A 26529-nucleotide genomic window follows, 5' to 3' on the forward strand; every position below is an offset into this window, starting at 1 on the left:
ACCATTCCCTACATAAATTTGCCAGGATAATCCAACATACTAATTACTACGTGAGACAAATACTGCCCCTGGTCTGTCCCCTTACCTTCAGCTCGCAGTCCTCATTCACAGCTAGGTTGCTGGGTTTCAGGTCCTGGGGAGCAAGCACAGAGAGAGGACAGGGTCAGGGTCAGGGTGCATTCTCTCCTCAGAGGTAATGACGGTCCAACAGAAAAGTAACACTTCACCCAGCTCTACACAGGAATCTCCATCCTGTAGTTCCTGTCTAGTCCTAATTAGCCCTAAATAGGTAAAAACTATAGATCCTCTTTCTTTCATCAGTTTAAAGTAAAGCGGCAATGAACCAACATTTCAATGCTAAATTCAAGCCTCCCTCCACCACCACACACACCAACCCCAGTGCCCCCAAATATTTTACTAAAAAACAGAAGACATACCCTGTGAATGATGTCGGCCGAATGGATATACTGTGGAAGAGGAAAGAGTCAGTTAAACTCCTTTAACTTAACGTCATCGCCCACCTCCTACCACCACCTTCTATGACCTATTGGAGGTGCATTTTCATGAATCAGTAACAACTGCTAAGCGTTAACAATGGGATTAGAAATCGGAACAGGTAATTATTCGTGGTCTATACATTTATCATTAACTACGATTTCCACACCGTCAACTCTACTCAGAGCTGACACAGGAAGGAAACGGAGCTTTCGCTCTAGTTTCTGGTTGGTTCTCTGGAGCTCAGGAAGGACTCCAAGCTGCTAAATCTAAAAGTGGCTTGATTTTACAACACGGCTTACCTGCCCCACCCCACAGATAAATGAGCTTCCCTGAGGATGCTTTTAAAGTTTCAACACGACACTGACCAGAGACTAGATTGTGTCGAGAAATTATTATTACTGTTTAGATGCAATAACAAAGAGTCCTTAGTGCTCAGACATGCATGCTGAAGTACCTATGCATGGAATGATATGATGTCTAAACCTGCCTGAAAATAATCCCGGGCTTGGGGAATACAAAGGACAAACAGATTGTCCATATGCTGGTAATTATGGTTACTGAGTAAACACAGGGGTTCATTATACTGTGATTGTACCGGCGATTTTGTGTTCATATTTTCCCATAAGAAAGGTTTACTTTTTTTGTTTTTTTTCTCTTAAGTCCTACATAGAAGAGAGAGGAGGAGAGAAAGGGTTTCACATCTCAAAATTATTGCTAATGCTGTCTGTACCTTGAGACCTCGGAGAATTTGGTAGATAAGGAACTGAACATGGTCATCTGTGAGCTTCTGACATTTCACAATGTTGTTCAGATCTGCCCCCATGAGATGGGTCACCAGATACCTGGAAATTAATGGAGAGTTACACAATACTACAGAAACCTTCAAGTTCTTATCTTTAAAAGAAAAGACAGCCAACCCAGTAAGCACCACTGTGACACCAAAAAGTTTAGTAACCTCTCACGGCGGGGGCGGAGGGGAGCCTCATTTTCAACACCACTCTTTCAAACTGTCATCAATGTCTCTAAAAATTCTGAACTCACCCCTATTTGGCATAGCTTCTCCTAGGATCCCCCCCAAATAGAAAAGAGCATAAATGGATATTAGAATATGTGTTACTATCATATTCCTTTAAAAAATGTTATTTCTGCATGAGAAATATGCAGGGCCCTTAAATGCACGGCCATGATAAAGTAGCTTGTATGTTAAATCCACCATTACATTAAAAAAAATTTTTTTTTTCCTGAAGTGAGAAGCGGGGAGGCAGAGAGACAGACTCCCACATGCGCCTGACCGGGATCCACTCGGCATGTCCACTAGGGGGCGATGCTCTGCCCATCTGGGGCGTTGCTTTATTGCAATCAGAGCCATTCTAGCACCTGATGTGGAGGCCATGGAGCCATCCTCAGCGCCTGGGCCAACTTTGCTCCAATGGAGTCTTGGCTGCTGGAGGGGAAGAGAGATACAGAGAGAAAGAAGAGGGGAGTGGGTGGAGAAGCAGATAAGTGCTTCTCCTGTGTGCCCTGGCCAGGAATCAAACCCAGGACTTCTATACGCCGGGCTGATGCTCTACCACTGAGCTAACCAGCCAGGGCTCCACCATTACATTTTTAACCTCATGATAAACCCTCCAAGTTACTGAATCTCCAAGGTTTCTAAAATACAGGAGTATCTTTACATTTGCAAATTATAATTCTTCTTTTTTCCAGGAATGCATGGTAAAAGGCTACTGTGCACTAACAATATTCCTGCACTTACTTCAAAGAAAGAAGGAACACATTTTTATCTGTACGCAAATGAGGCATTCCCGACCTTCTCCTCCCGGGTGTGGTGCTGGCAGTTAATCCTATCTTTACAGGGTAAGGTTAGGGAATGATCACATTCCGGTCCAACAGGTTCACCACAGACAGTCTAGGTGCAGTGCCTTACCCACTCATTACTGGATGACTCGGGTGGGACCATAAAGCCACATCAGTGCCAAGGAGGCTGAATTTTTAAAAATTAGGTTAGTAGCCCTGGCCGGTTGGCTCAGCGGTAGAGCGTCGGCCTGGTGTGCAGAAGTCCCGGGTTCGATCCCCGGCCAGGGCACACAGGAGAGGCACCCATCTGCTTCTCCACCCCTCCCCCTCTCCTTCCTCTCTGTCTCTCTTCCCCTCCCACAGCCAAGGCTCCATTGGAGCAAAGATGGCCCGGGTGCTGGGGATGGCTCCATAGCCTCTGCCTCAGGCGCTGGAATGGCTCTGTTTGCAACAGAGCAACGCCCCGGATGGGCAGAGCATCGCCCCCTGGTGGGTGTGTCGGGTGGATCCCGGTCGGGCGCATGCGGGAGTCTGTCTGACTGCCTCCCCGTTTCCAGCTTCAGAAAAATACAAAAGAAAAAAAAAATTAGGTTACGTTTTGTCTACTGTGTAAGAATCACTACCCATTCCTGAAGCTGAATAATAATGTCTACTAATCCCGTTTTAAACACTGACTTTGCCAGGCCTGTGGTGGTGCAGTGGATAAAGTGTTGACCTGCAGTGCTGAGGCTGCCGGTTCGAACCTGGGCTTGCCCGGTCAGGCCACATAGGACAACCAACCAACGAACAACTAGAGTGAAGCAACTTTGAGTTGATACTTCCCGCTCAGCAACCCCCCCCCCCCCATTTCCTCCTTCTATAAAATCAATAACTAAAATCTTAAAAAAAGAAGTGCTGATTTCATTTCATTTGTTTCTTCTTAAAAAAAAAATTGGAGGGACAAAAACCAGGCCAGTAAATTTAAATCTACTATAATGATATGTTATATGGATAAGTACGTGTATGACCTCTCTTTACACACTTACACACACACACACACACACACACACACACACACACACACACACACTGAATTTTTTTCCTGTTTCCTAATTTCCCTATTGGGCTGCTATGCTCAGTTCCCAATTCCACTAACACCAAAAAATGTTTGCCTAGATGTGACTTTAAGATTTTCAGCATTTCGGCCCTGGCCGGTTGGCTCAGTGGTAGAGTGTCGGCCTGGCGTGCAGAAGTCCCGGGTTCGATTCCCGGCCAGGGCACACAGGAGAAGCGCCCATCTGCTTCTCCACCCCCTCCTTCCTCTCTGTCTCTCTCTTCCCCTCCCGCAGCCAAGGCTTCATTGGAGCAAAGATGGCCCGGGCGCTGGGGATGGCTCCTTGGCCTCTGCCCCAGGCACTAGAGTGGCTCTGGTCGCGGCAGAGCATCGCCCCCTGGTGGGCAGAGCATCGCCCCTGGTGGGCATGCCGGGTGGATGGGAGTCTGTCTGACTGTCTCTCCCCGTTTCCAGCTTCAGAAAAATACAAAAAAAAAAATAAAAATAAAAAATTTCAGCATTTCATATTTTTCAAACTTGCATGTTTATATTGCCTTGAGGAGATGATGAACTCTAAATGTAATATGAAGTACAAACTGGAGTTTTCCCATGTTTTCATAAAGGTAGTTCTTATTTAAGGGATGCTCCAAGCTCCAAGTAGCTCAAAGTAGTAGATTAAACAGATAGAGCTCACTCCGTGCCAAGCACTGTCTACTACGCCCAGGTCTCATGTGCTCTCTTGACAACTCTGGGAGGTAAGTCTCGTAAGTATTCCTATTTCATTGACAAGGAGACAGAGACAGACCAAGAACATGGGAGTCGCTCCAGGTTGAGAGGGGTGGCATCCAAAATGGTTTGAGCTCAGAGACCATGATGTTAATTGCATCACATACTGCCTCCCAGTTCTTCCAGCTGACATAAAATGTCAGTCAAGAAAACAATCCTTTTAAAAAATGTTTTATAAATGATGCAACAACCAGGCAAGCAGTGTCTTCTGCTAATTTTCTTACCGAGTCTCAATAGCTACTATCAAAGTTAGCCTTTAATGTAAAAGAAAGCTGGCAAAAACAGCAATCAATAGTCCATCCTAATCAGTCACTCTAGTTTGTAACCCCAAATGGACCTATCATCTGACAAATATGAGAAAACTGTGACTAACTGGTTAATATTTTGAAATCAGGACTTCCCCAGAACACCTGGGCTGATGACGGCTGGTGTATCCCTGACACCACCTATGACACACTGCAGGACTCGGGCTCGGGAAGAGAGAGTTCAATTTCTGCCGTGTGAGACTACTGTGCAAGTGATTATATAACACCGAGGAATAGAAGGATCATTCCCTGAACCTATAAAAATAATTTTAAAAAGGAAAGGTCCATAGTGGAAACACTGTTTTTGGATGATTCTACCTAGAATCTGTCTTTATTGATTTTTTTTTTTTCATTTTAGAGAGGAGAGGGAGAGACAGAGGGAGAGAGAGAGAGAGGAGAGACAGAGAGAGAGAAGGGGGGAGGAGCTGGAAGCATCAACTCCCATATGTGCCTTGACCAGGCAAGCCCAGGGTTTCGAACCGGCGACCTCAGCATTTCCAGATCGACGCTTTATCCACTGCGCCACCACAGGTCAGGCTAGAATCTGTCTTAGTATGTCTTGAAATAAAACCTAAAAAATCTTCACCCTCTCACATGTCTGTGCTAGTTCACAAGAGTATTAAGCGGTATTACCCATGCAACCACAGTAATTCCAAGTGACAAGAAATCCTACACAGCCAGACTGCTGACTGCACAGCCGGAGAAAGAGGATACTTCTATAGTTAGAATATCCTACCCTGTGTGATTTCCCTGAAGCCCCCTCCCCATCAGAGACCGCATCCATTTTATCACTGAAATTTCCAGACAGAGGGTGAGACCGTCAAAACATTACGTAAGTAGAGAAGATTAATCAGTCTATACAGTCTGAACTAGCAAGCACTGCTGCTAGGCCCCAATTAAATCAACCGAAAAGGATTTTTTTCCTGGCAGAAGTGTCTTAAAGGAAATAACAAAGTCACTGTATGCTGTTTCCATGAGGCTCAAAGACCAACCCATGACAACCAACTGTCAAATTCCAACTCATCACAATAGAGATGTTTCCAAAGTAAATCCTGCAACAGTGGGCAAAGCAAGCCTCCTGCAAGATTACTTGAATGCTTATGGGAAACACACCAACTTTTCAAAGGAGTTTAAAACACACCAACTTTGAACAAGGGAGTGGGAGGAACAGGTAGATGAGCACATTGTAAATAAGTCAATGCCAAGAGGAGCATTACTAGACAGCCACACTGTTTCCATTGTCTTTGTCTCCGGAAAGTAACTTTAATAACAGTTTTGTGAACACATGTCTTGCTGCTGTCAGTGTTCACAACATCTCAAATAAATTAATGAAGGTTTGACTTAAGAACAGTTGGGCAGCTGTCTGTCGCTGGTTCTCCCATCCTTAAAATGGAGTTTAATAAGCAGGACTTTATTAGGCTCAAGGTGGAAAAGAGGATGTCATGGGCTGATACAGTCTTTGTTTTGCAAGAAGGTGGTCTCCTTTACATTTAAACAATCTATAAAGAGCATAAACCATGACGACTCAAAGTGACTCATAACTAAAATGTCCTGTGCCAGCAAAAAAGGCAGAAGTCCGCAACCGGTGGTTGTTCAGCACTGCAGACAGCACCCTGGTCTAGAGCTTCATTTATTAAGCACTTTTTGGGTAACACCCAATTGTCAAGACTCCTACTCCATACCACCTTTATTTTCAACACATAATACACTCAGAAAGAAGCTATCTAGAAAAAAATCTTTTCTATCCATAGACTGGCATCTCTACTACTGTTGGCCCTATTTGATAAAGCAATTATCAAAAGGCAATTTCCGTATTTAAAATAATCACAGGGATTGACAGCTTATAACCACAAGCCTCTGAATATATACATTCAGTGAACCTTGGGATGTGCTATCGTCTATTCTCAACACAGCAGACAGTGATTCTTAAAGAAATAAATAATAATTACATCATGTCATTCGTCTATTTAATCCAGTACCCTGTCCCCAATGAACACTCCCATGTCACCTCCACTTGTCTGCCCTGCTCTCACTTAGCTCCACACTCGCCCTCCTTCGGCCACAGAGGACCCCTTGCTGCAATCCCAACACGTCCATGCAGTGTTCCACTGCAGGACTTAGCACTGGCTGTTCCCCCTGCCTGGAACGCTCCCCCACCAGACACGCACGAGCCTCATTCTGCTATTCCTTCAAATCTCTGTTTCAAAATTTACCTTCTCGCTTGGCCAGGCGGTGGTGCAGTGGATAGAGCATTGGACTGGGAAGCGGAGGACCCAGGTTCAAGACTCCGAGGTCGCCAGCTTGAGCGCGGGCTCATCTGGTTTGAGCAAAGCTCACCAGCTTGGACCCAAGGTTCCTGGCTCGAGCAAGGGGTTACTCGGTCTGCTGTGGCCCCCCGGACAAGGCACATATGAGAAAGCAATCAATGAACAACTAAGGTGTCGCAATGAAAAAAATTACCTTCTCAAGGAGGCATATCCTTATCGCCTCCTTTAAAACCCACCATCCTCCCCCTCGACCTACATGCCTACTCTCCCTTCTCTGCTCTTCTTCCTCTTCTGTCCACGGCATTGCTGCCTGCTACTCCAGGACCTCATTTCTTGTTTTATTTGCTCATTGTGTGCTGTTATCCATCTGTACAACGTTCAGGGAGGTTCTTTTCTGTTCCGTGTAGAATCTAAAGTATCCAGAACCGAGTCTGGCAGGTAGTGGGCACTCAGCACCGAATCGGGTTGAATGACCCAGGACAACTCAGACAGCATTACTAGTGAGACCAGGCAAGAACGTATGTCATGGCAATACCGGTGCCAGAGATCTTATCTGGTAAGCGGCCCAGACCGTTCTACCACACGTGGTAAAAGCACCGTTCTGTAGCCAGGCAGGCAGCGGGTGTATTTCACAACAAACTATTCTCACTCGAAGCAAAGATTAAACACAGCAGACAGTAATTCTTACAAAAAAAAAAAAAGATCACGTCATATCATTCTTCTACATAATCCAGTACCTTGTCCTCAGTTACCACGGTCACAGCACCATCTCCTTCTCGCCCCTGCTCTAACTTAGCAACTTACCTGCGTCACCAAACCAGACTCAGCATTCTACCAGACATTCTACAAACAGGGTAAAAACAAAAGAGCTAGTGAAAAGAACACCCTGGGCACGCTATCGGCAACCAGTTACAGACAAGACAGCACGAGGTTATCCGTTCCTTCCATCGCTCCGCCCACAACTGTTGAGCACAGGGGATGCCACGGTGGAAAAGACAGTCACAGAATTTAAATGAGAGAAAGGCATATGTAAATAGATAATCCTAAGAGGACATGATCAGAGCTGAAAACGGAACGTCGAGTCGCTGGAGAACACCCAGGACACAGCCCCACCCAGACCTCGCACGGAGCTCATGAGGGAAAGATTTCCTGAAAGACCCTGCCGCTCCGTTACCTTTTTATTACATCAGCGGACCTGAGAAAAAGGGGGTATCTTATTGCTGAGCTGAGACTGAAAACTAAATGGTATCTTTTAAAAGAATTTTTTTTTTATTTTTCCAATTTTAGAAGCAGGGAGGAAGTCAGGCTCCCACATGCACCCAACCGGGATCCACCCGGCATGCCCACCAGGGGGCGATGCTCTGCCCCTCTGGGGCGCTGCTCCATTGGGGCCGGAGCCATTCTAGCGCCTGAGGTGGAGGCCATGGAGCCATCCTCAGCGCCCAGGCCAACTTTGCTCCAGTGGAGCCTGGGCTGCGGGAGGGGAAGAGAGAGACAGAGAGGAAGGAGAGGAGGAAAGGTGGAGAAGCAGATAGGTGCTTCTCCTGTGTGCCGACCAGGAATTTTACCTGGGACTTCCACACTCCACGCTGACACTCTCCGCTGAGCCAACTGGCCAGGGCCTAAATAGTATCTTCTTAAAGGATGTGTGATTTATTTAGGTTTCAAATGTGAGTTGGTGAAGGCATCTTACAGAGAGCGTCACTGTGTCTCTACCTGCATTTTGGCAGACCTTTCTGATAAGGAAATAATTTGCAAATATTCAATATAACTGTTAATAGTTTACTTACTCATCTTTCTCCCAGATTGCTCCTATTCCTGTATTACCTATCTTGAACACTCAGTCTACTTTCAGAGAATAAAAGGACTATAGTCACTCAATTAAGAAGAGTTAGAAGACTTTCAAATAATAATCATAGCTCTAGATCAAGATAAATGTGATTAGGAATATATTTAGAGCAAAAAACAAACAAAAAACTGGGCCGTGTGCAATTTTTGTATGTGGTATTACAGAGTTCAGTTCATCTCTCACATTCAGGTATATTAAATTTGCAAGCCCTGCACTGGGAGATGATGATTGGTCTCTCAAGCAAATTCTAATGACTGAAAAAAACACTGAAATAGCCATAATCCTGGACAAGCTCTAATTTCTTTGTTTTCAGTAATACCAACACATCATAAAGAGTAAGCAATGAGTCATTTTCCTAAAGGCAACCTTGGCTTCATCATTCTCTTTTCAGAGGTTCTCTGGGAGTGAAAACACTTCAGGAAGCCAAGCACCCCAATTTTCACCATTTTACAGGGAAGTTACTGGGGGGGCCCAGAGAGGCAAAGTGACTTGTCCGAGGTCACACAGGCAACTGGTAACATACCAAAGCGTTCTAAATGTATTTCCCCTAACAAGATTTTGATTCCATCAGCACTAGTGTTTCTGACTATTCTAGGCGCGTTCCAACACCCCACTCAGCAAGTATCCAGCAAGCAGCACTGAGATTTGCTTCCAAGAGACGATCAGTTCCTGTTCATAGTAATCAGAACAATGCTGAATGTCGACTGCATCTGAGGAAAGCGGGAATGTGAGTAAGGGCCACTGCAGTTAAGAAGCACAGACTCCTCCTGCCCAGCAGCCAGGTTATGTGCAGAACGAAGGAAAGAATAAGCACACCTTTAGTTCAGTGGTTACACGCGAAGTAGGCAGGCTTCAAATGGATAAAGGAGCCAAAGGCAGTAACAGCGGCTAAAACTTAACCTTTCAAATAGCGCCAGACTTCAAGAAAGTCTTTTCACATCGGAAAAAGGGGGTCATCATCCAGTTCCTTAATGCCTGAGAAAGCCAAAACACAGCATTCGCCCACGTCAGCCAATCATCAACTTCTTAGTTAAATAAATCTCCCTGTAGCTAAAGTTTAGGGATATAGCTCAAACTTGCTTCAAAGGTTCTTCCAAAGAAATTCACAAACACGTTACTTCAGCATTTCTTCCACACGCAGGCAGAATATCAAAACCCGTCTTCCCGAGGACAGTGACAACACGTTGTAGGTATCGTGACGACACACGGTCCTGCGTTTGTACACATCCAGAGAACACACCACACGAGAGTGGACCCTAAGGTCGACTTCTGGCTCCGGGTGGCTGCGATGTGTCCCTGCACATCCCACCTCAGTTAAAAGGGGGAAAGCGGCCCTCTGGGAGGGGCCGTGCTAATTCCACACTGGAAGAGCTACAGCGGTGTGCTCGGACACGTGCAAACACGCCTGATGGAAACTACCTTGCCCTCACACGAGGGCACGCACGGGTCTTGCACTCACACATGTGTAACCTGGGCACGTCAGGGTATGAATGCCCCATGGAATAACCCTTGCCAACGGGCTCAGGAGCCGGTGGGTAATGCTCCCCACCTGAGGTGCGCTCTGTCCAGCCTCCTGGAGGCAGGCTTCAGCCAGCAGCCCACCGTGGTGACCCCTCAACAACCCCTTGCAGCGCTCCCTCTCCTTCCCCGTGTCCTCGTCCCCAGCCCCCCATCCCTGGCTCCTGAGACGCCGGCTCCGCCTTCCCAGGGGTGCCCAGGCTACAGAGACAGCAGCGGCCCCCAGCTAGGGGGAACTAGCACTGTCCGCCAGCCTTCTCGGCAAGGAAGGCCCGTCCCCGGTGCCTGGTGCAGAGCAGAAACCCAACGCCTCCAGGCTCAGCACGCAGCAGCTCTAGCTCCGTTTCCAGGCCACGGCGGGATGACCCAGAGGAAGAAGCTATCTGGAACCAGGGCTCTATGAACATTTCTCGATGTAACTACAATAATGTGAAGCTGTTCCTTTAGCAGCTGGGGCAGGCAAGCTGAGAATAGCAATCATAGCCCAAACTCCCTACACTCTTCCCCACTGAACTCTGTCTGTGTGACAGAGAGGACAGATAGGAACAGAGGGACAGGAAGGGAGAGAAATGAGAAGCATCAATTCTTTGTTGCGGTGGTACCTTAGTTGTTCATTGATTGTTTTCTCATCTGTGCCTTGACCATGGGGCTACAGCTGATTGAGTGACCCCTTGCTCTAGTGACCTTGGGCTAAAGCTGGTGAGCCTTGCTCAAACCAGATGAGCCTGTGCTCAAGCCTGCTACCTCGGGGTTTTGAACCTGGGTCCTCCGCATCCCAGTCCAACACTCTATCCACTGCACCACCGCCTGGTCAGGATCTTCTCCACTGCCCTCTCGCAAGGACTCACCACGGGCTCTCCAAATACAGAACCACGTCTGAAATGATGAAAACACACTCCCCACTCATAATAGACATCTTCCGTATTCATCCCACCCCCCAGGAGAACTGGATGATAGAAGTAAAGATTTCTTTTTTAATTTTAATTTTTAATGTATTATATTGACATGGTTTCAAGTGTCCCACTTAATATAACACCCTCTCCCCCCCACAGAGAACTCAAGAACATTCTGAGGTCTGTATGCTGCTCAATGGCTCAGGAACAGAAATGGGCTGCTCCTCTTCCCCTGCCCACTGAGGAGGACAACGCAGAAGCTTTACTCACACATCATTGAATTCCTCCAGAGACCTTGCAGGTGTAAAAACATCCAACAGACCAATCACCTGTAAAGAAACACAAAAACCAAACAGGAAATAAATACTGAACGAACTTCTAGTACCCATCAGGTCTCTGTGAACTAATTCCAAACCCCACTACCCAAGTTCAGTAATATCACAAAACCACATACATACTTTGTAACATTATTTTCTACCCCAATTACGCTTTTTTTTTTGTTGTTGTTTTTTTGTTTTTGTATTTTTCTGAAGCTGGAAACGGGGAGAGACAGTCAGACAGACTCCCGCATGCGCCCATGCGCCCCACCAGGATCCACCCGGCACACCCACCAGGGGCGATGCTCTGCCCCTCCGGGGTGTTGCTCTGCCGCGACCAGAGCCACTCTAGCGCCTGGGGCAGAGGCCAAGGAGCCATCCCCAGCGCCCGGGCCATCCTTGCTCCAATGGAGCCTCGGCTGCGGGAGGGGAAGAGAGAGACAGAGAGGAAGGAGGGGGTGGGGGTGGAGAAGCAAATGGGCGCTTCTCCTATGTGCCCTGGCCGGGAATCGAACCCGGGTCCCCTGCACGCCAGGCCGACGCTCTACCGCTGAGCCAACCAGCCAGGGCCGCTTTTGTTTATACTCGTTAAACATGACCGCTCATAAAAATCAAGATTACTACTGAAAACATTCAACTCCTTAGGATTTGGTCACACAGAGCTTTTTATTTATCAGGAAGTAAAAAAGTTTAGGGCTCTTGACTTAACATATGCACTAACAGTCTGGTTAAAAAACAGAAAAAAAAGTCACATTTCTACGATTGTTATTATAGTATCATTTTTCTTTTTTTAAATGCGTATTATTTCATGAACAGTTTTTGTTATTATATAGTCTTTAAAACTGACATTTTTAAAAATCCCCAAACATTTTCTCAGTATACTCTTGGTATTATTCTTGTAATACTCTTAATATTAAGATAATTTTCTTAATCATTATCAAGTATTTATACAAGACTATTTAAAAATGACAAAAGCTATCTTCATACAAGGATAAAGCAAAGAGCTACTTAATACTCAGTAAGCCATGGTCTTTGAGCAAGTTTTCTGGTCAAGCATTTATATTGATTAATCCACACATACTCCCCTCCCTTTCTTCTAAAACCCAAGACAACTAATTTTTACATAGTTAGGCACTGAGAAGGCCAACAAAAACTAGAATTCATTTGTGTCTGGAAATGAAACAAACAAAAGCCAAATAGTCTTTGTTAAGCGGGCCCAAAACTGTGGACTCATTAGCATGCTTCTCCAACCAACCAGGTTAAAACAGACAGCGCTAACAGTAAAATACCAACGCTCAAAACATTACCATGAAAAGCACTTCTAACTAGAATATTATTCCACTGATTCAAATACCAGAAAAAAACAACTTTTTTTAAGTGAGAGGAGGGGAGATAGAGAGACAGAACACCTGCATAAGCCCTGACCCGGGATCCACCCTGCAACCTCCATCTGGGGTGGATGCTCAAATCAACAGCGCTATCCTCAGCACCTGAGGCCGATGCTCGGACTAACCAAGCCACTGGCTGAGAGAGAAAGGGGAGAGAAGGGGGAGAGGGAGGGGAAGAGAAGCAGATGGTCGCTTCTCATGTGTGCTCTGACTGGGGATTGAACCCGGGACATGCTCTATCCACTAAGCAAACCAGCCAGAACCCAAATGCCAGACTTTGAAAAGCAATTTCAATTTTATAGCCTGAATCCAAAAGAAAAACAAAGCAAAACAAAACAAAAGACCTTGGGATTCAAAGAGAATCGTTTCTCAAGTCTTTGCATCTTATTCCAAAGGAAAGCAAGACCCAGATAAGCTCAGCGCCAGACTCCTACCCAGGTACCTGCACACAGGAAAACCAGAATGGCCCATAACTGCACTTCCCACTCCAACTCACATTTTGAGGTGTTTCCTTTGATTTTTCCAATGTATATAAACGTTAAACTGGGGTTATACTGTGCATACATACACTGTTATATCCTGCCTCATCTCTCAACATATGACTTTTCTCGTGTCCTTCAATGTTTTTCAGTCATAGGCTCGATCATTTGTATATATGTACTATAATTTAACCGATTTCCTATCTTTGGACATTTAAGGAACACTGCAAGTGTGTGTGTGTGTGTGTGTGTGTGTGTGTGTGTGTATTTTGCATATTTTGTATTTTCTTCCACAGAACAAATTTCAAAGAAATGGAATTAGAGAATCAAAGGCAACAAGACACGTAAGCCTCTTAACCTTATCAAACTGTCCTCCATAAAGGTGAGGCCAGCTTACATTCCCACCAACAGTGTACCCATGACCTTATTAATATTAACATCCTTACATAGCGCTTTAAATTTCAGTCAGATCATTGTCTTTGTCCTTCTCCACCTAAACCACAATTGTGTTCCTTCAGTTTGATACATTCCTGCCTTAAAACTTCTGGTCTTTTTAGTACTCTCTCCCCTAGGTCCACTTGTATTTTATGCAGCTAAGATCTAGAAGTCACTTTTATTTACCAGTGCCAACATTTTCTAATCACTGATTATTTTTATCTGAGATGTCCCATTGCCCCAATAAAAGAAAAGTTTAAAATAATTTACACCAGTTTATACTCTTGCTGTTGTGATTGTGGGAAATCATCCTCAAGTCACAATAAAATAAATCACTAGAGATCAGGTTTGCTCAGGGTTATTCACACAATGGTTAACTGAAGGATAGAAAAACAAAGCAAGTCCAAAACATTTTCAAGTAAAAGCTCCAATTTCGGCCCTGGCCGGTTGGCTCAGTGGTAGAGCATCGGCCTGGCATGCAGGAGTCCCGGGTTCAATTCCCGGCCAGGGCACACAGGAAAAGCGCCCATATGCTTCTCCACCCCCCTCCTTCCTCTCTGTCTCTCTCTTCCCCTCTCGCAGCCGAGGCTCCATTGGAGCAAAAAGATGGCCCGAGTGCTGGGGATGGCTCCTTGGCCTCTGTGCTAGAGTGGCTCTGGTCGCGACAGAGCGACGCCCCGGATGGGCAGAGCATCGCCCCCTGGTGAGCGTGCCAGGTGGATCCCGGTCGGTGCATGCGGGAGTCTGTCTGATTGCCTCCCCGTTTCCAGCTTCAGAAAAAAAAAAAAAAAAAAAAAGCTCCAATTTCAATTTAAAAACACAGCAGGCATTCTGGAATCAAACAGCTGTAACTCTGAACCCCACAGAATATGGGAGTTCGTGGCCTTTTTTTTTTTTTTTTTGGAGAGACAGAAAGGGAGAGAGATGAAAGTGTCAACTCATAGTTGTGGCACCTTAGTTGTTCATTGATTACTTCTCATACATGCCTTGACCAGAGGGCTCCAACTGAGCCAGTGACCCCTTGTTCAAGCCAGCAACCTGGGCTCAAGCCAGCGACCATGAGCTCACGTCTATGATCTATCCCATGCGCAAGCTGGCAACCCCACGGCTCAAGCCCACAACTTCGGGGTTTCGAACCTGTGTCCTCAGGGTCTCAGGTCAATGCTCTATCCACTGCACCACCACTGGTGAGGTCGAATGGACCCTTTATCATTTTAAATGTCAAACATACAGCTCTCCTGGTCCTTACCTGGGCGGTCTGGTGGCACGTACCCAGACAGCCAAAGGGTGAAGAGGACAGGTTGCTTTCAAAATCTTTGATTAAGCTTCCTTGTAAGTCTTGGTTCTTTACTGGGTAAAGCCACTTTTACATTGTAAGCACCTAAGACTTGTCTGCAGACTAGAAAAAATCAGGAGTTTTTCTACATTGAGTCAAAGTCTTTGGGTCCCTTTTCCACTCCCACCTCAAACATCTGCCAACACAATGGGGGGTTATGAAATACTCGGCCACGTGCCTTCCCTGTTCCGACAACAAGTCACCCATATCGAGGTACAGGTGACCCTCCACACTGAGACTGCTGGAATCTAAACATCTTCATTTAAAAACAACAGACTGTTATTAAGCAAGTTGCTTATGAAACAATTTACGTAAGTTAAAACCCTGTTTTTCTAATACCGTCAGCCCTCTTTTAAAAATGTTTTTATTCATTTTCATTTACTGTGTTAACATGGATTCAAGTGTCCCACTCAATATAACACCCTCCCCTTCCACCCCCCTGTCCCCAATATACCCCCTTTGCCCCCTCCCCCTAACTCCCTCCCCCCCTTCCCTCTGGGATTTGCTATCCCGTTATCTGTATCTATGTGTTATGTATATATAATTTCACTAATCCCTTCACCTTCTCTGATCCCACCCCCTCATCCCCCTTCCCTGACAGCTGTCCCTCTGGTCCCCATGACCCTGCCTCTGCCGTCAGCCCTCTTTTTAAAAGGAGTCTTGTAACCTTTCCTAAATTAGAAAAATTGTATCTATCACTGTCGCCTCTCATTTCTACAAATACAAAATGGTCTAAGTGTAACCAGCCTGATATCATATAAGATACATTTTAAATGATCTTATTACAAAAAAACAAGGTTGTTGCTTTATGACCACTAGGAAAGCCAAGACATGGATTCAGAGAAGCCCAAATAATCTGTGCCTTACACAATGGCTTAATTTATCTGTAAAGAAAGCAAAACAGGCCCTGGACGGTTTGCTCAGTGGTAGAGCCTCGGCCTGGCGTGCGGAAGTCCTGGGTTCGATTCCGGGCCAGGGCACACAGGAGAAGCACCCATCTGCTTCTCCACCCCTCCCCCTCTCCTTCCTCTCTGTCTCTCTCTTCCCCTCCCGCAGCCAAGGCTCCATTGGAGCAAAAGATGGCCCGGGTGCTGGGGATGGCTCCTTGGCCTCTGCCCCAGGCGACAGAGCGACGCCCCGGATGGGCAGAGCATCGACCCCTGGTGGGCGTGCCGGGTGGATCCTGGTCGGGCACATGCGGGAGTCTGTCTGACTGCCTCCCCGTTTCCAGCTTCAGAAAAATACAAAAAATACAAACAAACAAAAAAAAGAAAGCAAAACAATAAAATTTAGTGCTGTTAAACCAGATGTTTTTAAATTCGTGTAGGCAGCATCAGTGGGATCCCAGGGACTCCTGGAGGTCCTTTGGGGACCCATCCATGTTTGGCTACATCAAAGGATTCTTTACATTTAAAGAGCTATGGCAATATCTCTGTCACATTTACTAACGTGTAATGAAAAACAGCATACATGCTCTGTGTTAAAATCCAAATGTAAACACATCAGTTAAGCTGCCAGGCCACGTTGACTTTATGCAGACCCTGGAATAAAGCCTCTCCTGCCAGCTTTCCCACAATCCCAGCTTCTTATAAACATGTCACAGATTGGAAAGGCTGCAGCGCTGCCCTGACATTTTCTGGAACTCAGGTTTGCACATGCTGCTCATATAAAATTATGCCTAGAAATAAAGGTGCCTATAGAAAACAGGATTTTCTCAACAGTCTGCAGGTGAAAAAAAGCCCGGAAATAAATAAAAAGCTGCAGCTGTGATTATAATGGCACCGGTAATCCTATTCCAAACTTAAGTCTCAGTGCTCTGAATGTGGAAGAAATTCATACTTTGTGAAAGAAATATATATTGATATGGTATCACTCCCTTATCTGTGATATTTTTCTCAGTATGGACAAAAAAAAAAAAAAAGTTCAACCATTAAAACAGAAAACGTCTGAAAAGCCAAGTAATAAATTTAGATTTTGAATTTTTCTCCGCACCGTAACCATTAATCAATAGGGTGAGTTGACTTGGAAATCTCCACGGCCGCTGTTCCTGCAATGCTACAAGGCTGACAGTTCCTTCCACAGAGCAACCACATAAATGCTTTGATAACTGATTTTGAAATATAGGAAAGCACCTTATTTCCCGATGTGTAAGACGCACACTTTCCTGAAAAATTTGGGGTCTAAACACTGGGTGCGTCTTCTGCAGCGGTTGTAGATATCTTTCCTTGCATTGCCCACTATTTCACACTTGTTTTTGCACTCATTGTTGAAGACAGTGATCTGTCATCAGACACAGACGAGGACAAGCTATGGGAGTTCTGACAGTGATGAGGAGTTGTATGGATTTTATGATGAATAATACTTGATTTCAATAACTTTATGTAATACATTACTTTGCAAATTTCGGGCCCCAAATTAAGGTGTGTCTTATACATGGGAGTGTCTTACACATGGGGAAATGCGGTAAGTGTCCCCAAGTCAATTGTTCCTTCACTGCCAGTTTTCCAAGGTGTCCACTCACTAGAACACTGTATCAGAACTCTTACACACACCTTCGCAGGATGGCATGATCCTCCAATTGCCACATGGATAGAAAAGATTTATTTAATTTAGACAGTGTCTTTGTCGCATTTATTAGACTACCCAAATCTGGTAGAACTGTTTTTGCAGATGAAAAAGAAATATTACAATAATAAATTGTACATAAAATAATAGCCATCTTTGACTGAACTTTCAGTGAGCCTAAGGCACTCTTGCTCAAAGTTCTCCACTGAAATAAGCCATGACCGCAAAAAAGGCCATGGACGCCTACCCAACTGGTAGTGACACAGTGGATGGAGTGTTGATCTCAGACACCAATATCCCAGGTTCAAAACCCTGAGGTCACCGGCTTGAGCAAGGGGTCACTGGCTCAGCTGCCCCCCCCCCAGTCAAGGCACATATGAGAAGCAATCAATGAACTACGGTGCTGCAACGAAGAACTGATGCTCCTCATCTCTCTCCCTTCCTGTCTGTCTCCAATAAATAAATAAATAAATAAATAAATAAAGCCCATGGACGTCCATATTCTGATAAAATAGCCGTAAGTAAACCAGGTAAAGAACACAAAAAACTTGAAATATTTTCTCTTAAAAATCCCTATGAATTTTTATACCTCATAAGAGTTCCCTTTTTATTAAAAACCTTTCTTAATGCTTCTCCTCTAAAATTCTGTGAGTAAAACTCCAACTCCAAGAAACCGCACCAATCCATGTCACTCCAAGGCTCTGCGCAGACACCCGACATTGCGCAGTGGCCACGAACACCCAGAGTAAGAAGTGTGGTCCCAAGTTTGATTTCCATTTGCAGTAATTAAAACCGTTGTTGTTGTTTTTTTCTAGTGTACTTAAGAGCAGAGTTTATTGTTCCTTGAATGCAGAAGAACTTACATTCTCATGTTTCATGTGTTTAAGTAACCGCAGTTCCCGGTAGGTCCTTTTGGCATGAATAATGGACTGAAACGGTCTAGACAGCTTCTTCACTGCCACACGTAACCCCGTTTTTGTGTCATAAGCAGCACTAAGGAAATAAAGAACAAAAAGCCCATCATTAAAAGTGCTCTAAATACTCCAAAATTAGCATTTACATGGCTATTTCATTTCCAAATTAAACAAATCTAGTAAAAAAAAGAAAAAGCACAAAAGAGGAGGAAGATAAAAACTAAAATGGCCATTACCCAAACAAATCCGTTCTTATTTTTCCTCGAGTCTTTTTTTTTCTTTTTTTCTAAGCATCTAAATCAGAGCTCAGCAACCTTTTCTGGGGAGGGCCAGGCAGTAAATACGTTAGACTCTGTGAGGCTCAAGGTCTCTGCCCACAACTACGTCAACTCCGTGGTTGTAGCTGAGAAGTAGCCAGACAGTAAATTTAAAAATAGGTGTGGCTGTGTCCCAATAACACACAACAAAAGAGGCCACCTGATCTAGATGAGCCAACAGACTGACATACAGATGGCGGGGTCCCTCTGTCTCCACTGCCCCAGTCCCTCTGTCACTCTGCCACCGTATGCTGCCTGATCAGTGCAGAGGCCTTGGAAACCACCCTGTTCTCAAGACAAGTCAGTACAAAAATGTCCTGAGCACCTACAGAGTATCTGACCCTCTCATAAACTGAGATGCAGTAGGGGACAAATCAACAAATCCCTGCCCTCAGGGGAGGGGAAGAGCAGAATAATAAAATAATTTCAAATAGTGATAAACACTATGACTAAATAAAACAGGAGAATGGGATCAAGACTTATAGAGCATACCAGGAACTGTTCTAAAGCGTCTGAACATTCATTTTTAAGGTGGAACGCTTTTACTCCCCGACACCCCTCTGAAGTTAGTAGTATTATCCTCCCTACCCTACCCCCACTTTACAAATGAGGAAACGGAAGCCCAGCGGGGTTCAGCAACGTGCCCACCACCACAAAGCCAGCAAGTGGCAGCGCAGAAGTCTGGGAGCAGGGCTCACGCTGTTCACCCTCTGCTGGGCTGCCTCTCCGAAGGGCAGGTGCAAACACGGGAAAGGACCAGGTACAAAAGCCCGGGCGTACTGGAGCGGCAGGAAGACACCGAGGGCGTGTGAGCACGGGGAGCCAGCGGAGCAGGGGACGAGGTCAGGGGCGAGCAGAGGCTGGTCACGCAGGACACTGCGCAAACTTAACGTGCATGTTCATTATTTTTAGCGACTTGGCTAATTCCAGCCTGCCTCATCCTCCTGTTTACGTCAGCCTCTCCCGGGCATACCAGACTCAGATCACGTTATCACCAAACTCTCTTTCCCGTCTGACTCGGGGCTTGCTCCAGAAGTTCCCTACCTCCACTCCCACATCCGTACGCCATGTCCTTGTGCTCTTCCACTCGCAATCTGCGACAGACTTCCGGACACCTTCAACCCCTTTCCAGAACCTTCCCTCACCTCTTGGCTTTAATGGAAACTAAGGCGGACCGTGAAGACACTGCTTCTCTTACGGCCTGGCATGTAGAGGGCACTCTCTCCCTCATGTCCCAGGTACAAGGCCAGCGCATAGGGGAGGTGTCTGCCTTGACGAGCATGACCATTTGCAGACTGTAGCTCTCCCTTTGTTTTATAAAAGTCCCTGCCCACAACCATCTCTCCCTCTCTGCTGCTCTCACCAACTGACCTGGAATTTTCCACCATTCATTGAAAGGTTAGCTCCTATCTGAAAGGCTCTCTCTCCACTCCCAGCTTCTGTCATCACTCTTGGCAGCCTCAACATCCCGGTGGGGGGCACATCTAACATCCTGACCTCTCCAGGAAACTCCACCTCAGCCCGCCACCGCTGTGACCACAGCCTGGACCTCTACCACCACCAAGAACTGCCCTGCCTACAAAAGTCTGAACACCGGCCCTGCCCCGGTCCCATCCCAACCTATGCCTTTTAGCTTTAGTTTACTTGGACTTTGACTCCGATTATTCACTGACCTCCTCATCGTTGTTTATTTCTACCCTGTAGCCCTCTCCCGTCTTCATTACCCCTCACACCCGCTTAGACTGTGGATTAAGCTCCCTTGTACCCCCCACCCCCGATTTATTCACCTAGACAAAGTCTAACTCTAGGAGATCTCAACGATTTAATTCTCCATGTCTGAATCTAAGAGCTAACTGGTTGAAGAAGGAATGCACAATCCTACAGATGGGTTTCCCACTTAAACTTCTCACCTTTAACTCAGACAAGGCTTGCAATTCTGTTTGTTTGTTTTTTTCCTTCTCCTTACAGCTGATTTTCCTACTCAACGTCAGCATTTGCCACCGGCTCTCTCCTCAGATCTCCAGTGCACCCTCCTTGCACAGGAGCAGCCCACGCCCTCACGGAGAACACAGACCGCGTCAAACAGGAGCTCCGCCGGCCTGTCACTAATGCCACAAGCCCATCGGCACCGGACCCATCTTCCTGCTTTCTCTCTTGCTGCAACCAAGGACGCATACCCTTTCTTATAAGAACCCAAGACTTCACCCTGGCCGGGGAGCTTGGGTGGTCAGAGCACTGTCCCGAAGCGCAGGGGTGGCTGGTTTAATCCCCGCTCAGGGCACATTCAGGAGCAGATCCATGTCCGACCCCTTCTAAAATCAATCAATAAAGGAAATAAAAACAAGACTTCAATACCTGCTTCAGAGCATCCTCCTCCCTCACCCTTTCAAGGACTTAGCTCCCCGGTCCCCTTCTCTCGTACATCCTCAATCCTCAGCTTCTCCCTACCTAAGGGATCAGTCCCATCGGCATAAATACGCTCTAGTTACTGCCCACCCTCACCAGACAAACGAGAAACTGCCCTGACGGCTCCCATCAGTTCAAGGTCTCCGGTGGTTCTGCAGGTGTGGTCCCTAGACCAGCAGGCTGGTTCTCACCTAGGAACTTACAGAAATGCACACGCTCAGGGGCCACCCCTGACCTCCCCACTCAGAAAGCCTGACGTGGGTGCAGGAAGCCTGTACTTGATCAAGCCCTCCACATAATTGTCAGCCCACGCTGGAGTGGGAGGGCCGCTGCTCCGTGGACTGGCGGTGCTGGTGTTATCTGGGTGCCCTCAGAAGTGACATCTCCCTAAAAATACTTAAGCACCTTAGACTAGTTCTCCCCGCCTCCTTTACCCCAACAACGGGCTTTCCATCGGCTGCTTCCAGAGGACATTTGCATACCACCCTTGATTGGTCCCTTCCTCTAGTCTTCTGCCCCCCCACCCCCACGCAATTGGTCAGAGTCTGATGGTTTCCACTTCCAAAACACACCTCTGACCCCGTGTCCCTTGTCTCCCTGGTCCCGCACCATCCGCGTCACCAGCTCCTCTTCACACTGCTCTCCCTGCCTCCTGTGCCGTCCTAATATACTCCCCGCAAGCATCCAGTACAACCTTCCATAAGTATAACCGAGAGGACACCACTCCCCTGCTGCAGATCCTCCAAGAAAGAATTTCCTTGGCATATAAAATAAAATGCAAATTTCCGACCAGCCTAGGAGGCTTAGATGACCTGACCACCAGTGATCACCCCACCGTGGTCAGTGCTAGTCCTCCCTGCCCCTCGGACACTGCGTGATCTGGGCACGCCAGCTCCTGGTTCCTGAAGGGCTCTTCTCCCCACACCCTGACACCAGCAGAATCCTTCTCCTTGAAGCGGCGGCCTGGTCAACCCCTCAAAGATGAGATGTAGCTAAGAGGTCCCAAGCAGTTGTTCTGTCCCGACACCCTCCCTGCCTCCTACCCCATCCCACAGAGAGGGAGGCGGCCTCTCTTCTGGCCCACTCCCCACGTTCCTGCAAACCCACGAAACAGTACTTCTCCCTTCTGGGAAGTACCAAGTCAACTGGCACTCTTCTCAAAGCCCTCCCTGGCGCTGGGCAGACAGGAGAAACGGTCACTGCCCCCGGTGACCCATTCTCTTCACCTCTCCCTCAGAGTTTGCCTGGCTCAGCACTTTCTCCTCCCTGCTGCGGGCAAGCCTGCGGGGGGCGCCCCAGAGCAAGGGATACAGATCCTCGGATGGCCAGCTCACCTGCCCGGGACTCGGAGCGCTTGCTCAGTCCTGCGGGGAAAGGTAAGAAGCTCACCCGAGCTGCAGGGCCAACATCAGAAGGCATTCTCCGTGCCGGCTTTACGGTAATCAACTACATATTTCAGTCCCTATTTGACTCCTGTATCTATTCATCAAAGGCAGGCTAGGATTAATCAGTACCCGATAGGTAGGTACTATTACCATTTATTGCTACACATTGATTTTCAAATCAGCACAGCGGTTAAATAAGGGCAGGAGCTTAAAGTATTAGGCTGCTGGGATTTTATTTTAATTTGTGCTGCCACTTAGTAGCTAGATAGCCTTGAGGAAGTTAATTAAAGTCTCTCGGCCTCACGCAGGAAACCCGGGTTGTGTTTACACCTAACCTGTAGGATGTTCCTTAGGACAGAATGTGGTGACTTGTGCAGTAGGTTTTAGCAAAGGGCCCAGCCCAGGGGAAGGCCTGGTATTAGACCTTACTAATGCCCACCTTCCCCGTCCCCATCCTGAGGGCAGCAAGTGCCACCCGTTTTATTCACTACTGCACATGTTACATAGGACTCCGCATAAAGCCCGGCACAGGGTACGGTCTCAATAAATGCTTGATGGAAGTATGCTTGAAACTGATATTAATGTTAAAGTTTACACTTATTGACACCTTCGTTTGGTAGTCGCTGTTGTTAGATCTCTATGTGGTGGGCGTGCCGGGTGGATCCCGGTCGGGCGCATGCGGGAGTCTGTCTGACTGCCTCTCCCCGTTTCCAGCTTCAGAAAAAAAAAAAACAAAAACAAAAAAATATATATATATAAAACATTCTCATGTATTACAATCCGTTCATTTCCTACAGCTCATGTTCATGGTTGTGGGTGGCTGGAGCCAATCACAGCTGTCCTCTGGGACAATGCCAAATTTTTATTGGATAATGCATAACGTAGTATGGCTCTCATGGAATTACATTTTAAAATATGTGGCGTTCATGGCTCTCTCTGCCAAAAAGGTTCCCGACCCCTGCTATATACATTACTTTAGTTAGGAATTTTCAATCCCTGATGTTCAGCTACTCCATGTGAAAGTAAAATCTGAAAGGAGTCAATAATGGGGTCTCTGACAAGTACCAAAATGTCCCTAAGTCTTGACCGATCTATCTCCTTCGTGAGATTCCTTGCGGAACACAAGAAACATCAAACACAGCGGCTGATGTCAGGGAACTCACCCTCTAATGCAGGGGTCCCCAAACTACGGCCTGTGGGCCACATGCGGCCCCCTGAGGCCATTTATCCGGCCCCCGCTGCACTTCCGGAAGGGGCACCTCTTTCATTGGTGGTCAATGAAAGGAGCACATTGACCATCTCATTAGCCAAAAGCAGGCCCATAGTTCCCATTGAAATACTGGTCAGTTTCTTGATTTAAATTTACTTATTTTTTATTTTAAATATTGTATTTGTTCCCATTTTGTTTTTTTACTTTAAAATAAGATATGTGCAGTGTGCATAGGGATTTGTTCATAGTTTTTTTTATAGTCCAGCCCTCCAACGGTCTGAGGGACAGTGAACTGACCCCCTGTGTAAAAAGTTTGGGGACCCCTGCTCTAATGGGGACAACAAAACGCATTTGCAAGCAGAGACTGCCCAAAATGTACTACACACAGAGAGCCCGCCAATTTCAAATATATTTATGTAAATTGGGTTTAAAATTTTATACATAAAATATAAAAATCGGGTTAAAAAATATATAAATATTCCTTGCAGCCTGTTCACAAGAACAAAACCATCAATTGCCTGCCGGCCAACAGGGGACAGCTGAAATGATGGCACATTCTCATGCACCACAGGTTACAGCCATCGACAAGAACCTCCGCATATGAATACACACGTTATATTACGGCCGGGAAAGAAAGCAAGATTCAGAAGAGCAGTCCTTACTGTGTGTGGGGGAGGAATGTCTACCCATACACGTGCATGCACAGATGCAGGGGGGAAAATGTATAACAGACTCAGACTGTTCACATTTTTGCTCTTTATATTTTTTCATCTTTTGATTTTTTTTTTTTAAAATGAGCTTTTATCTTTTAATAAGGGGATTATTAAAGTTAGAAGCATAAGTCATCTGCTTTGTTACCCTAAAACAAAAGAGACACTCAAACTTTAATAAAACCACTATTAACAATTATATTCTCTTTAAATGATACTTGCATGGTTATACTCGTAATGCAGTCTAAATTAATGTGTATCCTTCATCTCTAAGCTACAGCATTTTCCACTTTAGTAAATGATCATTAACAGTAACTTCATTAAATATCTGTATCAAAGTCTATTCAGTCATTCTCTTATTGGTAGGCATTATAGCCATTCCATTCACATTCACACACACACACACACTCACACACACACACACACACACACACACACTCCTAATACTACTATAATGGACTTAATTCACACTGCTTCTTCCATAATTGCACCATTTCCTCAGAACAGACTAAAATTTTTATTTCAAAGGACACACACTCCCTTTTTAAAGCATAGTTCTTACAAGAGAGAACAAGCGGGAACTGTCCAGAGAAGCTGCCCTCTGCCGATTCCTTACAATCCCCTTAGCCAAAGCCGCTGAAGTGAGGACTAGCCAACCCGCCCCGCCCCGCCTTCTTTCAGCAGCTCACTGCTCCACCCGGCCTCCTGTTTCTATCACCGATCAAAGCAGGGTTAGGAGAGAGGAGAAATCACATGTCTCGTCCTAAACTGAACATTGTAATTACCAAAAGCAGAAATTCCTAATAATTAAAAACAAATCATCTGATAAAATCAATTGAAGGAAAAAAAAAGAAGGAAAAAAATCAATTGAAGGAGAAGAAACCAACTGAGAAGAAATTCAAATTTATTGAATTCCCGAGTATGCCACATTATTTTGGAAATGTTTAACATTTACACTAATAACTTTATGAGATAAAGTTATATTGACTTTCCAAAATAAGAAACAAATGGTCAGAAACATTAACAACTCGCCCAAGGTCACGCAACTCACATGCAGTGGGACTCAAACCCACACCTGTCTAATTTCAACGCTCACTCTTTCTCCAGGACGTCAAGCTGCCAGGAACAAGGGGAACCCTGGGACCAGCTTTCGGCTTTGCTTTTATCATGATTCACTTACTAGTATTACCAGTTGGGAAGATTCCTCTTCAATTACATTTGAAACACTACAACTACAAATAAAACCTTGTTTTCATAAACATCGTAAAATGGAATTACTTTTATGGATCAGGTTGTCCCACCTAAAATTCAGGATACACTGCTTAGTAAATTTACCCCCTGAATGTAAATTCACACGCGGTCTTCCAAAGTTATACAGTTAATTCACATTTTATAAAATCATTGATGTGGTTTAACAAAATCAAGGAATAAACATAAAATTCATTAAAAGCAGTTCTTATAATTATTAGGAGGTCACTGTCACTCATCTACTGCTGTTCATGGATGTAGTGCCTAGGACATAACAACATTCATTAAGGAAACTGAATGCTTTGTTACACATTCATACTTGCCTCCCCCCAACTGCCCCTCCACTCCTCAAAAAGGCTTACTATGTTCTTTTTTTTTTTTAAGTGAGAGGCAGGGAGGCAGAGACAGACTTCTGCATGCACCCTGACAGGGATCCACCCGGCAAGCCCCCTATAGAGCAGTGCTCTGTCCATCTGGAGCCACTGCTCCGTTGCTCGGAAACTGAGTTATTTCAGCGCCTGAGGTGAGGCCATAGAGCCTTATTCAGCACCGGGAGCCAACTTGCTCAAATAAGCCATGGCTGCTGGGTGGGGAGGAATGGGGAGGGATAGAGAGAGGATGTAAGGGGGGGGGAGAAGTAGATGGTCGTTTCTCCTGTGTGCCCTGACCAGGAATCAAACCCAGGACATCCACGTACCCAGCAGACACTCTACTGCTGAGCCAACCGGCCAGGGCTTACCAGGTTCTCAATACATCCTAAAGTCATTCTGTTAAACTTCTAAGATTATTTACATACACCACCCTGCTTTATTCCACAATGGATTCAAAGCAGCCTGGAAACAGACCATCACAACTTGACCTAACAGTTAAAGT

General features: G+C 45.8%; 1 protein-coding gene across 4 annotated transcripts in view; it reads right to left on the bottom strand.

Annotated features, from left to right (window-relative positions):
* Positions 1-26529, bottom strand: part of MAPK14 (mitogen-activated protein kinase 14) — a 78971-nt gene that overhangs the window by 32102 nt on the left and 20340 nt on the right. For all 4 annotated transcript variants that reach the window (XM_066359545.1, XM_066359544.1, XM_066359546.1 and 1 more), the window contains exons 2-6: positions 18330-18459; positions 11217-11275; positions 1229-1340; positions 438-467; positions 86-133 (exon numbers count right to left, since the gene is read on the bottom strand). In XM_066359545.1, the coding sequence (XP_066215642.1) occupies positions 86-133; positions 438-467; positions 1229-1340; positions 11217-11275; positions 18330-18459 (379 nt within the window). The remainder of the gene's footprint in view (positions 1-85; positions 134-437; positions 468-1228; positions 1341-11216; positions 11276-18329; positions 18460-26529) is intronic.

This window comes from Saccopteryx leptura, chromosome 1 (genome assembly GCF_036850995.1).
Source record: "Saccopteryx leptura isolate mSacLep1 chromosome 1, mSacLep1_pri_phased_curated, whole genome shotgun sequence".
NCBI classification, from domain to species: Eukaryota; Metazoa; Chordata; class Mammalia; order Chiroptera; family Emballonuridae; genus Saccopteryx; species Saccopteryx leptura.